This window comes from Antechinus flavipes, chromosome 3, assembly GCF_016432865.1.
Source record: "Antechinus flavipes isolate AdamAnt ecotype Samford, QLD, Australia chromosome 3, AdamAnt_v2, whole genome shotgun sequence".
In the NCBI taxonomy this organism is placed as follows: Eukaryota; Metazoa; Chordata; class Mammalia; order Dasyuromorphia; family Dasyuridae; genus Antechinus; species Antechinus flavipes.
The window spans coordinates 246,558,489-246,574,373 of NC_067400.1; the positions used below are offsets into that span (position 1 = coordinate 246,558,489).

The following is a 15,885-nucleotide window of genomic DNA, read 5'->3' on the forward strand; positions in this document are numbered from 1 at the left end:
TCTCTTCTTTTCTCTATCATTTAATTAGCAAGGCCATTTAAATATAACCTTGATCAAGGCAGATTCTTCACTTTTAAAATGATAATGTTTGATTAAATGATATATCTATTGCTCTTTGGTGCTCTAATATGTGACTCTCTTATTTGTTCTTAATAGGACCTATGATTTCATCACTATAGGGAATTCTTAGTGAAGGACTAGACCCCAGAATAAATCCCACCTCTAGTACTTACTAGCTGTGTTCTCCTAGGCAAGTTGTTTAACTTTTCTGTTGGTTTCAATTTTTTCTAAAAATGAACATCTCTAAAATGAGAATAATAATGAATAGCACATATCTCATAGGGTTGTCATATGTAAAGAGTTTTGCAAACCTTAAAGTACTGTGTAAATGTTATTGTTATTTTTGTAGTTGTTGTTACCAATGCAGACCTATATCTCCTAGTCTTAAACTTAATTTCCTGAGACACTAAAAAAGTATGAACAAACTCAGAGGAGCATCTGGTCTACCTGATCCTTATCCAGAGTTCCATCAGGAAGTCTAGTCAATTCTAGAATTTTCTTTGATTTTGAAGTTGGTTTTAAGTCTAAGGCATATCATCTAGTTTGTAATCCCTAGCTAGGAGACCTGAAATCTCAGCTCAGTGGAGCTAATCAACCTAGTTTCAAAGAAGTTTTTTAAATGGACTGGGACCAACTCTGGCTTGGACTTGGTCTTTTTGTTTGGATGATAATAATAACAATAGTAATTCATGCTTATAAAGTTCTTTACAATTTACAAAATATAAAACACCATGTAAGTGTGAGTATAAAACCATTAGATAGAGGGAGACCTTGAAAAACTTGAAAAACAAAAGAATGTATTAGAGATTTTTATATTTTTGCCTGGTGATCAAAATTTGCATTTGTCATAAAATTTGTAACATATGTCATCTATTGTTTAGTGGCACCTGGTATTCCATTATGTGAAGTCCCCAGCTCAGCTCTGAGTGGAACTGTAGTGGAATTAAAATGTCAAGATAAAGAAGGTTTTCCAGCTCCTGAGTACACTTGGTTCAAGAATGGTGTTCATTTACTAGAAAATCCCAAAAGTGGCCACAAAACAACCAACATTTCTTACACAATGAATAGAAAAACTGGAACTCTGGTAAGATAATTTGATTGACTTAAATTGGGAAATTCTTTAAAAAGCACAAACCTAATAATTATTATGATTATCTATTTGTATAGCTTAGTGGAAAGAAAGCCAGTATTGAAGTCAGGACGACTTCAAGTCTTATCCTCTGACACATAACTGTGTAGCTATAAGCAAGACATTTCTTGGGGCATCTACAAACTTTCTTAAGACTTAATTGTAGGAGTATAGCCAGCTTGCTCTAGTGAAGAGATTTTTCCATATCAAGAATTTCCTATCAGTTTTGCAGGTCCAGTTCCACCCTTGTCCTCATTACAACACCTCAAAAAGTAAATGAAAGCTAAAAGCGCTAAAGCTAAACTTATGAAGAAAAAAAGAGACTGTTGCTTGGATTACTACCTTTGACATCAATAGGATTAGTAGGGAACATGCAACAAGAGTTCAATATAGAAATAGATAAGCAAGAATGATGAGGAGGCTTAAGGTCGTAGTGATAAAGACAGGTAGGGAAAGCTGAGCATAGGATAGGATGGGGCATGGTCTACAAATTCTTATGGTGGGAATTTCAGGGGGATAGGTAACAAGATTTTTCTGCTATCCTATTCCTTATCTACAAAAACACAGAAAGCATAGGTTCCTTTATTAGTCACCAAGTAAATACCTGAATATCTCCAAAGATATTCTGATCATTCACTGCTCAAGCAATGAATGTCACAAACTACTTGTCCTTTTGTATTATTTGTGCTAGTAATCTACTACATAGATAATTCAGATTTGGCTATCATATATGACTATTCTGCTTTTGAAGTACATATGAGAATTGATCGTGATAAAGTTTATGGGAATCTCTAGGTGATCTAAATTTTTTTCATTTCCTCATTTGTGACATTTTCTGAGGTAAAGAAAGTCAGGCTTAGAGTTCATTTTTCTAAAGTAACATTAAATATTAATTTTTAGATTAATGTCTGTGATCGACAGAACATGAAAATTTAAAAACCATTATTATTTTAAAACAAAAACAAAAATGTGAAATCCTTAAAAAAAAAATTTCGGCATCTCTTTTCACAAAATGTATAATTGTAATTAGAAACTACACTTTGCATACTTTGTTAGAAATTGAAGCACACTAAAAAAAAAAAATGCTCCTTATTGAGATCTTGTCCTCATCACTCTCAAAAATCATCAGGGGCAGTCAGCAGGTCCAACAGTTCTTATGCTTGTGGGAAAGAAAAAACTGCTGTCACACCTTGCTATATTTACTTTAGATTTATTTTTTTTCAAAGCAGGTGTTAGAACACAAAAACATGTAAATTTTCCATTTTCCATGGTTAGCATCTGCCCTTTAAAGACTTTATGATGTCAAAGGAATGACCTAAAGATAAATTTATTATATAATATACATCAATAATAATGAACATCTGAAGGCATAAGATATAGGGTATAGGGCCTAGAACCAAGAAGATAGCATTCAAATACAATCTCAGACACTAACTTTGTGATTATGAGCAATTTACTAACCCTGTTATCCTCAATTTCTTCATCTATAAAATGAGTTGGAGAAGAAAATGGCAAACTAGTCCAGGATCTTCACCAAGAAAATCCCAAATGAGGTCACAAAGAATTGGACGTGACTAAAACAAATGAACAACAATAACAAATTAAATAATAGTCAGCAGAGGCAATGTATGTTTTGTAAAGCTTGTAGTACATGATCAGTGTGTGTACAATGTCTTTCTTCTCAATAATCATAATTAAGGATGAATATCATGTTGTTTTATTTTAATTTGTATTATGAGAGAAATTAAGTACCAATTATAGGAGAGATCCAAGTTTTTTCCCTCTTCTATTTCCTTGTTCCCAGTTAAATATAAGTGAATTCTTCCCCACTGGTTTTTACTAAGGCTTGGGTGGGGATAAATTCTTTGATTAAATTGCCCAAGCTGGGTAATTTGGAAGTAAATAATATGCTCAAAATTTCATCCCTCACTTTCTCATTCAAATTGGTCCATCTTATTATAATATTCATTCTCTCTCACTACTTGTTAACCAATCAGAGTCAATTACCAGGCCTGAGGAACATCCAATCTTCCAAGGACATAGAAGTATGAATGAGTTCTGTGAGCAGTCTTTTGCATTCAAAAGTGTCATTGACCCTTTTATTAATAAAATGCTAGCAAGAGCAATACAATTTTTAATTCCCAAAAAACTATGTCTCTCAAACTTTTTTAAACATCACAATTTTCGAGTTTATGGCAACTTCTCTGGAAATAGATTGCTATTTTGAGAAAGGGAGCAACATTCTTGTGAGTTGAAATAAGCCAAGATTTCCCTTCTCTGTTTTCCTTTTTCTTTGATATAAAGAAATAAATAAAGAGAAAGAGGAACATAGTAGTGGTGGAAAAAGGAAAAAAGAGGTAGCAGCCCAAATAATTTAAGATATTAGAGACAAAAGATAAAAATGAAACATCTTTGCCCTTAAGGAGCTTCCATTCTATTGAAGAAAATATACATATTAAGTATAAGAGGGGAAAGGAGAAAATGGGGAGGAAGCCCACAATCAATGCCAGCAAAGGATCACTTGTAATTTCTTTCTGACTAGTTGTCCAATTCCTTTACCATCCCTAGACTGAGTGATCATGAAGCTATTGGTGCTACTATTACAGCCACCTCCAAGACCCATCACAAGTACTGGTGAGATGTGTATTCCTGGACAGCATTCACCTGGGTTTCACAGATCTCTTCTGCCAACCTCCTAACTTGTTGTAGACTGATAAAAAATATTTTACCCTAATTTATTCTTGAACCTATCACTCCATTCAGTTTGAGGCATTATTTTAAAGTTGTTTGGAGGAGAATGATGGCAGAGTCCAGCTGAGTTACTACCTTTACAATGCCATCTTATCTCTATCTTTCCATTCCTTTTCCATATTATAAAGGTCTCATTTCTAAGATATATAGGGAACTGAATCAAATTTGTAAGAATAAGAACTATTTCTCAACTGACAAATAATCAAAAGACAATTTTCAGAGGAAGAAATTCAAGCTATAAAAATAAATGAGTTCTATGAGCCATATAAAAAAATACTCTCCATAAAGAATAATGAGAGAAATTCAAATTAAAATAACTGAGATACTACTTTCTACTCATTCAATCAACAAAATTGGTCAGAAAACAAAATGATAAATGCTAGACGGGAAATGAGAAAACCTGTACTTTAATCATTGTTGGTAGAATTGTGAAATGGTCCAATCATTCTGGAAAGAAATTTGAAATTGTAACCAAAAACTATTAAACTGTGCATATCTTTTGACTCAATAATGAACTATTAGGTCTATAACTGCAAAGATATCCAAAAAATAGGAAAAGAATTCATATATTCAAACATTTTAATAGCAGCTTTTTATGTGGTGAACAAACTCATCAGTTGGGATATGCCTGAATAAGTATCATCTATGAAGGTGATAGATTACTATTGTGCAAACTGAAATGATGTAGGGGTTAGTTTCAGGGAAAACTCGAAGGTTTGTATGAACTGAGGCAAAGTGAAGTGAGCAGAAACAGGAGAAAATTTACATAATTTACAACCAATATTGTAAAAACAAACATCTTTGAAGACTTTATAATTCTGATCAACATAATAACAAACCACATTTCCAAATGACTTATGATGAAAAATGTTATTAATTATCTGATGAAGAGCCAATGGACTCTAGAGCACATACTGAAACATGTTTTCTTTTCTTTTTTTCCTTTTTTCCATTTTTTTAGGGGGGTATGCTAACATGGAAATTTGTTTCATTTAACATTCAGACTTGGAATGAGTTTTGTTATCTATTTTCTGAGGGAGGTAAAAAAGAAAAGAGAGAGAATTCCAAACTGAAATGTAAATTTGAACTTAATAAAATGTAATTAATTAATTAATTTTAATAAAAATAAGCAAAAAAATTAAGTAAACATAAGTAAATAAGTAAAAAATAAATTTTAAAAGAAGGAAATCACTTTACCAGCTTTGTCAAGAATAGATTGCAGTGGGAAGATAATTGTGTCATGGAGACCAATTAGGAATCTATTGTAATCAAGAAATGATGAGAGACAGAATTAATTAGAGTAATGGCTGGCTATATTAATTGAGAGAAAACAACACATGTGAAAAATGTTTGGCAAGATATTGTAGGAGGTGTGAAGAGAGAAGCAATGAACCAATCTATGTGGGTAATGAGAAAGAGAATCAATTAAAGAGGAATAAAAGTGCTGCTTTACTTTTGCATGGATCCCAGGGAGATTAAACAAGAAGTCAATTTGTGTTTACTTTCTCTCTGCCTCAGTTGTGGTCAACAAAATTTCCCAAGGAATTAAGGCTTCTGAGAAAACAATATTAAAATCATTGTTCAAAACCTCTCTCTGTTTATTTCTCAATTGCTCTTTTTAGTTTCCACTCTTTTCATGGTTATTTCATTATAATTAAAATAAATAATAAAAACACTAGTTTACCTAGTTCTTAAAGAACTACCTGGCAGAAAATTTGGCACTAATTTCATCCTCTCTACTGTTAAAATGACTTAATTTTTTTCCTTTGGAAAGTGTATGTATTCACTATCAATTCATAGAGAATTTGTTCAATAACCAGAGATTCCTTCAATACTAGAGAAATGCAAATTTGTTCATACAATTTGTATTCAAATTTTATAAAAACATACATTAATCATTTATTCAGCATCATTTGAAGAAAATTTGCAGAGCTTCTATAGCTGATAGCTTATTAGCTTGCTCTATCAAGTTAAAGGATTTTTACCTACTCAATCTGTAAAATTCTGAATGAATTTTAAACTGGAAATAATAGCACAAAATGCTTTATCATTTGATATAAAAAAATCTAATCTGTGTAATGGATCACAACTCAGAAAGTTGTTGTACAGTATGATCTACTTAATAAGAGCAGCACTTAATGAAAATGACTTTTTTTCCTTCATAAATAGCAATTTAACAGTGTTTCAAAACTTGACACTGGAGAGTATTTTTGTGAAGCCCGCAATTCAGTTGGATATCACAAGTGTCCTGGGAAACAAATGCAAGTCGGTAAGCAAAAAAAAAAAAAAAAAAAGTTGGTTTAAGGGGCAAATGATTATGTATCTATATTGCTGTGGGTTGGATGGTTGAAGGATTTCATAAATCCTTATATAATAAATAAATAAATAAATTTATAAAAATAAACCCATAAATAGAATAATTTTTGAAACAGAAATAATTTTGAAAAGGAGTAATGAATGGTAGTAGTCTCCTTGCATTTTCAACTAGAAAATTTTGCTTTCTGTTTGTGAAGTATAGGAATCAAAAACTTTTCCAATAGAGAGTACATTTTTGCAGATATCTTAGCTCATCTCAAGTTTCTCTCTGTATTCTTAGATCATTTGCTGTTTTTTCTCAATACTTTCTATTTTTTGCTCAATATTGAAATGACCTTTCAAAATGATCTTTGGACTCCTTTGACATTTTTATAAGCAATGATTCCTCTCTTCATTGAATAATCCATCTCCTTACTTAATTACAGACTTCATAAAGGCTGCCATTTCCTTATATTTTCTGTCCTTCTTAGCCAATTTGGCTTTCTGAACTAGTTCATTTTTATCCATGACATATTGGTAATAATGATGGAAGGATAAGAGTTCAACAATTCTCTGGGAGGATGCAGTGACCTATTGGACTATCATGGACACAGACTGTTTTGAGAGTGGATACAAGCCTTATTTTGACCATGACAGGAAATGCGCTCCCTTTCACTGGGGAATAGCCATTGGAGCCAGGAGTCCTGGTCAAGGTCAAAGGGATTTAAGGGACACTATGTGAGGGGAATTCTTTTGCACTAAGGCCTTCAATTCAGGCCCTTGCTTTCTTTGGGTGAAGGTAGGAGGATTTACCTGTGAAGGTGTGGCTGCCCAACCCTGAACAACTTCTAGATCTAGGAGTGGAAGAGAGGAACTCCCCATCTTTAGGGGTTTGAATTTTCAGTCGTTACTCTCTTTAGTGAAGATTAATGAAATTCCATGAAAATACAGGTGCCTGAAGGTCCTAGTTGAGATTGACCCAGACTGGGTCAGTGACTTACAGACCTACCTGAAGCAAAAGGTTCAGTGATCAGACCCTCCTTTTTCAGATGATAAATAAGGTAGCAGGGAGGCTGCCTATTCCACCTTATCCACAAGCATGTGGCTGCTAGGATATATAATTTTAGCATTATTCAAATTGACCAATGAGCTAAAAAAAAAAAAAAAAAAAAGGCATTAGTGGTCCATGTCCCATTTATAAAAAAGTTTGTTAGATTTTGACGGGAAAGAATGATTGCAAGAGTTATTACAGGAGGTTTTGTTAGTGGTAAATTGACATATACAGCTACCAGACTGATGATTGATATGAACAAAGTCCAGTGGCCAATGGCACAAATAGTAAAACTTATGTGTACAGGGTAGGGAGGAAAGGGAAGGAAGTGGAGTGGAAGAGAGGAATGAGACAGTTAATTAATGCCTATATTTTGGAAGACCTGATTCCTGGGCTAACTAAATATGCAGTCAGGAGTCAAGGAGACTTGAGTCTGGTTTATATCATAATCATCAAGGATGTCCTACTTCCTACATGGGCGGGGAGGGTTGGGGCTAGGGACTCCTAAATCCCAGCGTATGATAGATGAAAGTCTACTCAATATTCTGACATTGGCCCTCTCAGGTAGTTATGGTCTTATGCCAAGAAAAAAAATGTAGAGGCATACCTCTTATTGATATACAGTTAGGGAAACAATGATAGAGGGAGTAGAGGAGCATTTCAACCAGATAATGTGTTTCCACAACATTTTAATATTGCGTTAGAAATCAGAATTACAAGATAGATCAAGGTTACAAAATGAAATTTAAAAAACATCAAGGAATCCATAAACTAATATGCATTTCTACTGCAATGACAATCCTTTTACTCTTTCTTGATTCTCTATCAAATTCCTCATAGTGGCTGTTTTAAACTTTTTCTTCTCTTCAAGCTTCCCAAAATGCCCCTCTCCCCCCAATCCTCTCAGCTTATCACCTTTTCTATTTTTCATTAGGTGACCTGATCAAGTCCCATGGGTTCTGTTTATACTCTTGCTTGGTGATCTCATCATCTCTAGTCTAGAGTATGACTCCTAAGAGTCATACAAGAGCATGTGGGTAAATATTTAATAATGTCCTGCTGGGAAAAAATGTACACACTTTTATATTTAATCTGCTGTGTTAACATTTTCTCCTTCACATTCTTACATCTGGACAATCTACAAAACAATAAATAAAGCCCTAATTTTTAATGCTTTGCTGATTTCCAAGGTATAAATACTTACTTATACTGAAAATTTAACAATCAGCTTCAGCCTATCCCTCTTCCTATACATAGTCCTACTCTCTTTCCTGAACCCCAGTTCCAAATCATCAAATGCCTGTTGGTTATTTTGAATTTGGTGTCCCATGGGAATCTCAAACTCTATGTCTCAAACTGAATTCATTCTTTCCCCCAAGAATGATCACTCTTCAGAACTTCCCTATCACTGTCATGAGCACCACAATCCCAAGCTATTTTGCCCAACAACATGCCTATAAAACTAACAATTTAAATGAAATGGATGAATATTTACAATATAAATTCTCCAGATTAACAGAACAAGAAATTTAACAAGCCATAAATGAACTCCCAAAGGAAAAAAAAAAGTCCACTATCAAATGGCTATATAAGTTAATTCTACCAATGATTTAAAGATAAAATAATTCTAATACTATAGAAACTATTTGTTTTTTTTAATAACTTTTTATTGACAGAACTCATGCCAGGGTAATTTTTTACAGCATTATCCCTTGCACTCACTTCTGTTCCGATTTTTCCCCTCCCTCCCTCCACCCCCTCCTCCAGATGGCAAGCAGTCCTTTACATGTTAAGTAGGTTACAGTATATCCTAGATACAATATATGTGGGCAGAACCAAACAGTTCTCTTGTTGCACAGGGAGAATTGGATTCAGAAGGTATAAATAACCCGGGAAGAAAAACAAAAATGAAAGCCATTTACATTAATTTCCCAGTGTTCTTTCTTTGGGTGTAGCTGCTTCTGTCCATCCTTGATTAACTGAAACTGAGTTAGATCTTCTCTTTGTCAAAGAAATCCACTTCTATCAGAATACATCCTCAAACAGTATCGTTGTTGAGGTATATAATGATCTCCTGGTTATAGAAACTATTTGTAAAAAAAAAAAAAAAAACAGTAAAGAAGGGATCCTATCCCATTCATTATATGACACAAATAACCTCTTGATAGCTAAACCAGGAAGAATCTAAACAGGGAAAGAAAACTATAAATCAATTTTCAGTAATGAATTTTGATGCAAAAAATTGATGCAAGGAACTATAGTGGTATATTTCAAAAATGATATACTATGTATAAGGCTAGATTTATACAAGACTGCAGCAATATTCAATATTAAGTGATTCAAATAAGGAAAACAATGAACATGATTGATAAAATCAATAACAACAACAAAAAGCATCTCCTTATATAAGAATGTAAACAGTTCTAACTTTATTTAGTCCCTTATGATTGCTTGCTCTTATTTATCTTTTTGTGTTTTTCATGATTTTTATGTTTGTATGTCATATTTTCTATCCAGCTCTGGTCTTTTTATAAGGAATGCTTGAATATCTTCTATTTTATTAAAGAGTCATTTATCTCCCTATGGGATGTTATTCAGTTTTGCTGGGTAGATTGTTCTTTGCTTTCTAGAACATCACATTCCAAGCTCTCTTTCTTTTATTTTGTTGTTTTTCAGTTGTTTTCAGTCATATTCAACTCTTCATGACCCCATTTGGGGTTTTCTTGGCAAAGACACTAGAGTGGTTTGCCATTTCCTTTTCTAGTTCATTTTACGGCTGCGAAAACTGAAGCAAACAATGTTAAGTAAATTGTCTGTGGTCACACAGTAAATCTCTGAGCCCAAATTGGAACTTTTCTAGGCTCCAAATTCAGCACTATACTATGCTACCCAGTTGCCTTTTAAAGTGGTTCTTTAAAGTTGTAACTGCTAAATGATCCTGACCATGATTCCTCAGTACTTGAATTCTTTCTCACTGCTTGAAGTATTTCTTCCTTGAATAAGAACTTCTGGATTTTCCTTATGATATTCCTGAGAATTTACACTTTGGGGTTGCGATTGTTGGATTCTTTTAGTTTCTACTTTGCTCTGCAATTCTAAGATATATCTGGGGAGTTTTCATTTATAATTTCTTGAAATATGGTGTCTTGGAACTTTTTTTGATGTTCATGGTTTTCTGCAGAATAATGATTCTTAAATTATCTCTCCTTGATATGTTTTCTACATCAGCTGTTTTTCCTTTTAGATTTTTTACTTTTGACTTTGTTTTATTTCTTTTTTGTTTTGTTTTGTTTTTTTTGTTTTGGGGTTTTTTGGGGGTTTTTCGACTGAGGCATTTGGGGTTAAGTGACTTGCCCAGGGTCTCACAGCTAGGAAGTGTTATGTCTGAGGTCTTATTTGAACTCAGGTCCTTCTCACTTCAGATTTGGTGTTCTATCCACTGCGCCACCTAGCTGCCCCTATTTTATTTATTTATTTTTTTTTATGTCACTCACATAGAGTCCTCAGCTTTCATCTGGTCAATTCTAATTTTTAAGAAGTTATCTTGTTAGAAAAGGGGTTTGTTTTTTTTTAACTTCTTTTTTCTGGTTATTAACTTCTTTTTCATATTTTCTCTCCTTAATTCTTGCTTCTTTTTGTAATTTTTCCTCTACCTTTCATTTGCTTTTAAAAATCAATGTTAGCTCTTTGGAAATAAACTCTTCTAAGAATTCTCTTTGGGCTTGCATCCAAGGTATACTTTTTCTAAAGCTTTGTTAGTAGATGTTTTTGAGTCATTTTCTTCTCTGTGTTTAAACTTTACTGGTTCCATTATCGCTCACATGTTCCTAACAAAGCAGGAGAAATTCAGGAAATCATACTGACTAAATCAACTATAAATTTCTGTTTCATATTCCCAACTGGACACTGATAGCAGAAAGGCAATCCTTTTACATCTTCCTAATTTATTTACTATCCTACTCAACATAAGTGTTCTTTCAAATCTTTTCATCCATCCTTAAATTTCCTATGGCACCTCTCCTGCTCTCTGAGCTGAAGACCTTGCCTCATATTTCATCAATAAATTGAGATCATTCAACAAGCTTTCTCTTTTCTCTTCTTCTTCACATATCACTTAAATGTCTTCTATTACTACTTCTTTTATCTTTGTCTCACATGAAAACATGACTTCTGTTTGTGAAGAATAGCCACTTTAAGCACAAGTGATCCCATTCTATCCTGTCTTTTCTAGTAGATTGTCCCTATTTTATCACTATATATAATCCCTAATTTGTCACTAATTTTCAATCTCTCCTTGTCTGTTGGCTGCTTCCTACTTCCTGTAAACATGCTCATATCTCCCCTATTTTCGCACACACAGAAAAAGCTTCTCTTGTGCTAATTATCATTCTGTAAACTTTCCCATTTTCATGACTAAACTCCTTGAGAAAACATTCTCCAGTCAGTGTCTTTATTTCTTTTTCTCTCACTCTCTTCTTAAATCTTTATGGTTTCACTTCTAACTGTATTGTTCAACTGTAAATGTTCTCTATAAAGTTACCAATAATTTTTGAACATCACTTCTAATAGTTTTTCCTAAATCCCCATTATTCATAACCTATGTGCAGTTTTCAATACAGGTGATCACCCTCTTCTACTAGATACTTTCAAGTATTTATCTCTAGATTTCTGTGGCACTATTTTATTCTACTTTTCCAGTTGGTTTAAAATAAGTGTGGATCTCTCAGAAAGGACCTCTTGCTGGTCCTCTTTCCTTCTCCTTCTCTTCTGTTTTTTTTTTTTTTTTATGATTATCATCTCCAGTGGAGTAAATTATCATGTCTAGGCAGATGATTTGCAGATCTATTTATTCAGCCCTAGTATCTCTCCTGACTTTCAGTCTCATATCTTCACCTGTTTATTAGAAATCTAGAACTGGATGTCCTATAGACAACTTTAATTTCTCTAAAATTGAGTTCATATTCTTCCCAATCCCTCCCATCTTTCTAACATTACAGTTATTATCATGGCCACCACCATTCTCTCAATAAGCTCAAAACCTAAGTGTCATCTTCAACCTGTCACTTGTTCTTACCCATCTCCCCATTTTCAATTTGTGGCCCTATTGTTTCTATATTTATGTCATCTCTCCTATATATCTCCTGATCTCCTCTGACACTGTCACTATCCTGGGCAAGCCTTCATACCTACACTATTGCAATAATCTGTTGTTTGTTCACCCTGCTTCTCCCTATTGCAATCATCCTCCATTTATCTTTTTTTCCCCTCTGAGGCAATTGGGTTAAGTGACTTGTCCAAGATCACACAGCTAGGAAGTGTTAAGTGTTAAGTTAAGTGTTAAATTGAGACCAGATTTGAACTCAAGTACTCTTGACTTCAGGGCTAGCACTCTATCTACTGCACCATCTAGCTACCCCCCTCCATTTATCTTAAAATTTGACCATGTAATCTCTATGTTCAGTTAACTTCAATATCAAATATAGAATCCTCTCCTTAGCTTTTCAAGTCCTTCATAAAGTGGTCCCTTTCATCCTATCCAGTCTTCTTATACCTTACTCCCCTTTAGGTATACTCTGACACTGGTCTCTTTGCTGTTCTTCCCAGATAACTTTCTATTTCCTGATTATAAGCATTTTCATTGCCTGTCTCTCATAAGTAAAACTCTCTCCCTCCTCATTGCCTGTTAGTTTCTCTGACTTCATCAAGCCTCAGCTAAAGTCCCATCTTCTTCAAAAAGCCTCTCCCCATCCCTCTTAATCTTAGTGCCTTCTCTCTGGGTTTATTTCCATTTTAATCATATATATATCCCTTTTTAATCTGTCCTACAAATCTATCCTTATTCCTACTTGTTTGTAACGATTCCACTATAAGTCTATGAGCTCTTTGAGAACAAGGATTAACTTTTCCGTGTATTTATTTATTTGTTTGTTTTAGCTGAGGCAATTGGGGTTAAGTGACTTGCCCAGGGTCACACAGCTAGGAAGCATTAAGTGTCTATGGTCACATTTGAACTCAGGGCTGGTGCTCTATCCACTGCACCACCTAGATGCTCCCTAGGGATTAACTTTTTGTCTTTCTTTGTATTGCCAGTACTTAACACTTTGCCTGGCATTTAATAGGTGTTTAACAAATGCTTCCTGACTTGGCTTGACTTGCTACTTACTATATTGTATGAAGTTTTGGTTTTAATCTTATTTCTGTCGGACTATTTTACACTTTTCCCAGTATTTTATATTAGATAGTGAGCTCTTTGACAATAGCTGGAGGTTTTTGACTTATTAAACACTAGACTACCATTGAATGTTGTATACTGATTGACCTCTTTATTTTTTCACCAGTAACAAATATCACTTTGATGATTATAGCTTTGTACTTTTTATTGAGATGTTACTAATATGCCACTTTCTTTCTCACTTTTTTTCATTTTTTTCTTTTGAATTAATAAGGAGTTTTAGCCACCTTCTGATAGAAAGGTGATAGACTTACTGTACAAAATAAAACACATAGTTTTGGATGTGGCTAATGTGGGAATTTTTTTAAAGCTATGGATATTTGATGTAAGGAGGTTTTGTTGTTATTTTCAGGTTGTTTAGGAGGGTTTACAAACAAGACAATTTTGTCTTGTTTTGGAAGGGAAAGAAAGGAAAGAAAATAAATGCTCAGGTATTTCTGATTCAATCTGATCTTGTAATGGGCAATTCCAAATCTTTGCCATTTAGAGTCTTTTGATGTGAGGTGGTGATGATGAACCAGAGCAGCACTGAGAATTTTAAGGATAGAACACAAGTGACGACACTTCCAGCATAGTCAACAATTCATCATCATGCATCTGGATTATCTGTAGTAATATAACTAAGAGATCATAAGATTCTTGCATGCAAGTAGTCCTGGTATCTAAGGTGATACCATGGTTCTTCCAGTAACACCAACCAGTATTCCCTGGTCCACCAAACCAGAACCTCTATCCCCCAAAGATTCCTATAAGGGGGTAAAATAAGTCTTTGCCCTCTGCAGAGAGCAGTCCCCTATTTTTCCAAAGGAATTGGATAAAAGCTGTCCCTCACTTTTGTCCAAAGACTCAAAATTACTACCAAGTTGCCTAAGGGATCACCTTTCTTCCATGTAAGTTTGCATTTCTCTTGGTTAGGCACAGACAGTTATATCTGCCCCATGTCATTAGAAAGCAGGGAACTGCCTCCACGGTCCCCCAATCCCTCTATAAAAGTTAGTTGTCTATACCATCTCAGAGTAAAAGAAACCTGCCAGATGAGGGAAATCTGAACTATTTCCCCAAAGTGTATGTAATTCCCCTAAGGAAGTAGGGACCTTGCAGCCCCCATGACTCTATATAAGGAATGAAACAAAGAAAGACTTGAGAAGCAACCAAAGCTGTGGCTAAAAGTAGCCTATTCTTATTATTTAATAATTAATCATGGCTAGATCAAGGGACTGATGGACTGGAGAATCCTGGCCCTTCAAGGTTTAATGTTAATTTGTTGACAATATAGCTCCTGGGAAGTACAACATCCAACCTTTATAGTGAGGACATGGTAATGAACCTGCTGTTTTCCTATCCTTTTCAACATTTTACAATTCTAACTGGTATAGATTGTGAAAAACCTAGTGAATATGAAACAGTAGGCCCAATTTTGGACTTCCTTGATTTTGAAGTGACTCCACAGATCAGAGGCAATGGTTCATTAAGGACTTATTAAAAAGGAGCATATATTCTGTGGGAATTTTGAAGTTTACTGACACAGTGACAGACTTGAGGTACCATAATGGGTGTCATAATCTAAATAAATTTGCCTTGTCAATTTTTACTTTGAGAGGAATAAAAGAGGTCAATGTAATCATTTTGCCAGTCAAAAGTAGGTTGGAGGCTATTTTGGTCTTTTGGAATGGAGCACTAAGATTGTGTGATAAGGAGTGTAATTGGACAAAAGCATCTGTCTCCTCCTTTTAAGAAGAGAAGGGCAGGAATTATATGGTCCAATGACTCCTACTTCCTTTGGGATTAAATATAAACTCCTGTTTTTGGCTTTTAAAACTACTCTAAACCCATTTTACCTTTCCATATTTATTTTATATTATTCCCCTTCATGTTCTCCATGATTTAACCAAATCCTATCTTTCATCTGTGTCTTCACAGGCTTTCCCTTATACCTTTGAGGAACCCCTTCCTTACTTCTTTGACTCCCTAAATTCCAACTCATGTATCACCTTCCATTTAAGACTTTTCTTGATCCCACAGTTCCTAGCGTCTTTCCTCAAATATAATTTTGCGTTTATGTATTTGTTTTGCATATATTTTGCATATATTTATATAACAAAACATTTACATGGGTTCTTCCTTAATAGATTATAAGTTCCTAGAAGGCAGAAACTTTTCCTTTCTGTCTTTTTTTTTTTCTTCAATGCCTATCATAGTCCCTGTCACATAACAAGTGCCTAATAAATACTTATTAACTGATGGGTCTATGATATAATTTGCTTCCATTATTTATGATTGTTATATGAACTGTATTGAAATATTGCTCTCTCTGAGAAAGAGAACCAAAAGAATCATGCAAAAGATCTTCTAGTCAACAGCATTATT

General features: G+C 34.1%; 1 protein-coding gene across 2 annotated transcripts in view; it reads left to right on the forward strand.

The window, feature by feature from the left end:
• The window catches only part of JAM2 (junctional adhesion molecule 2), a 98,347-nt gene that overhangs the window by 68,644 nt on the left and 13,818 nt on the right, over window positions 1-15,885 (forward strand). For both annotated transcript variants that reach the window (XM_051984828.1, XM_051984827.1), the window contains exons 5-6: window positions 942-1,144; window positions 6,110-6,209. In XM_051984828.1, coding sequence (XP_051840788.1) covers window positions 942-1,144; window positions 6,110-6,209 — 303 coding nt within the window. The remainder of the gene's footprint in view (window positions 1-941; window positions 1,145-6,109; window positions 6,210-15,885) is intronic.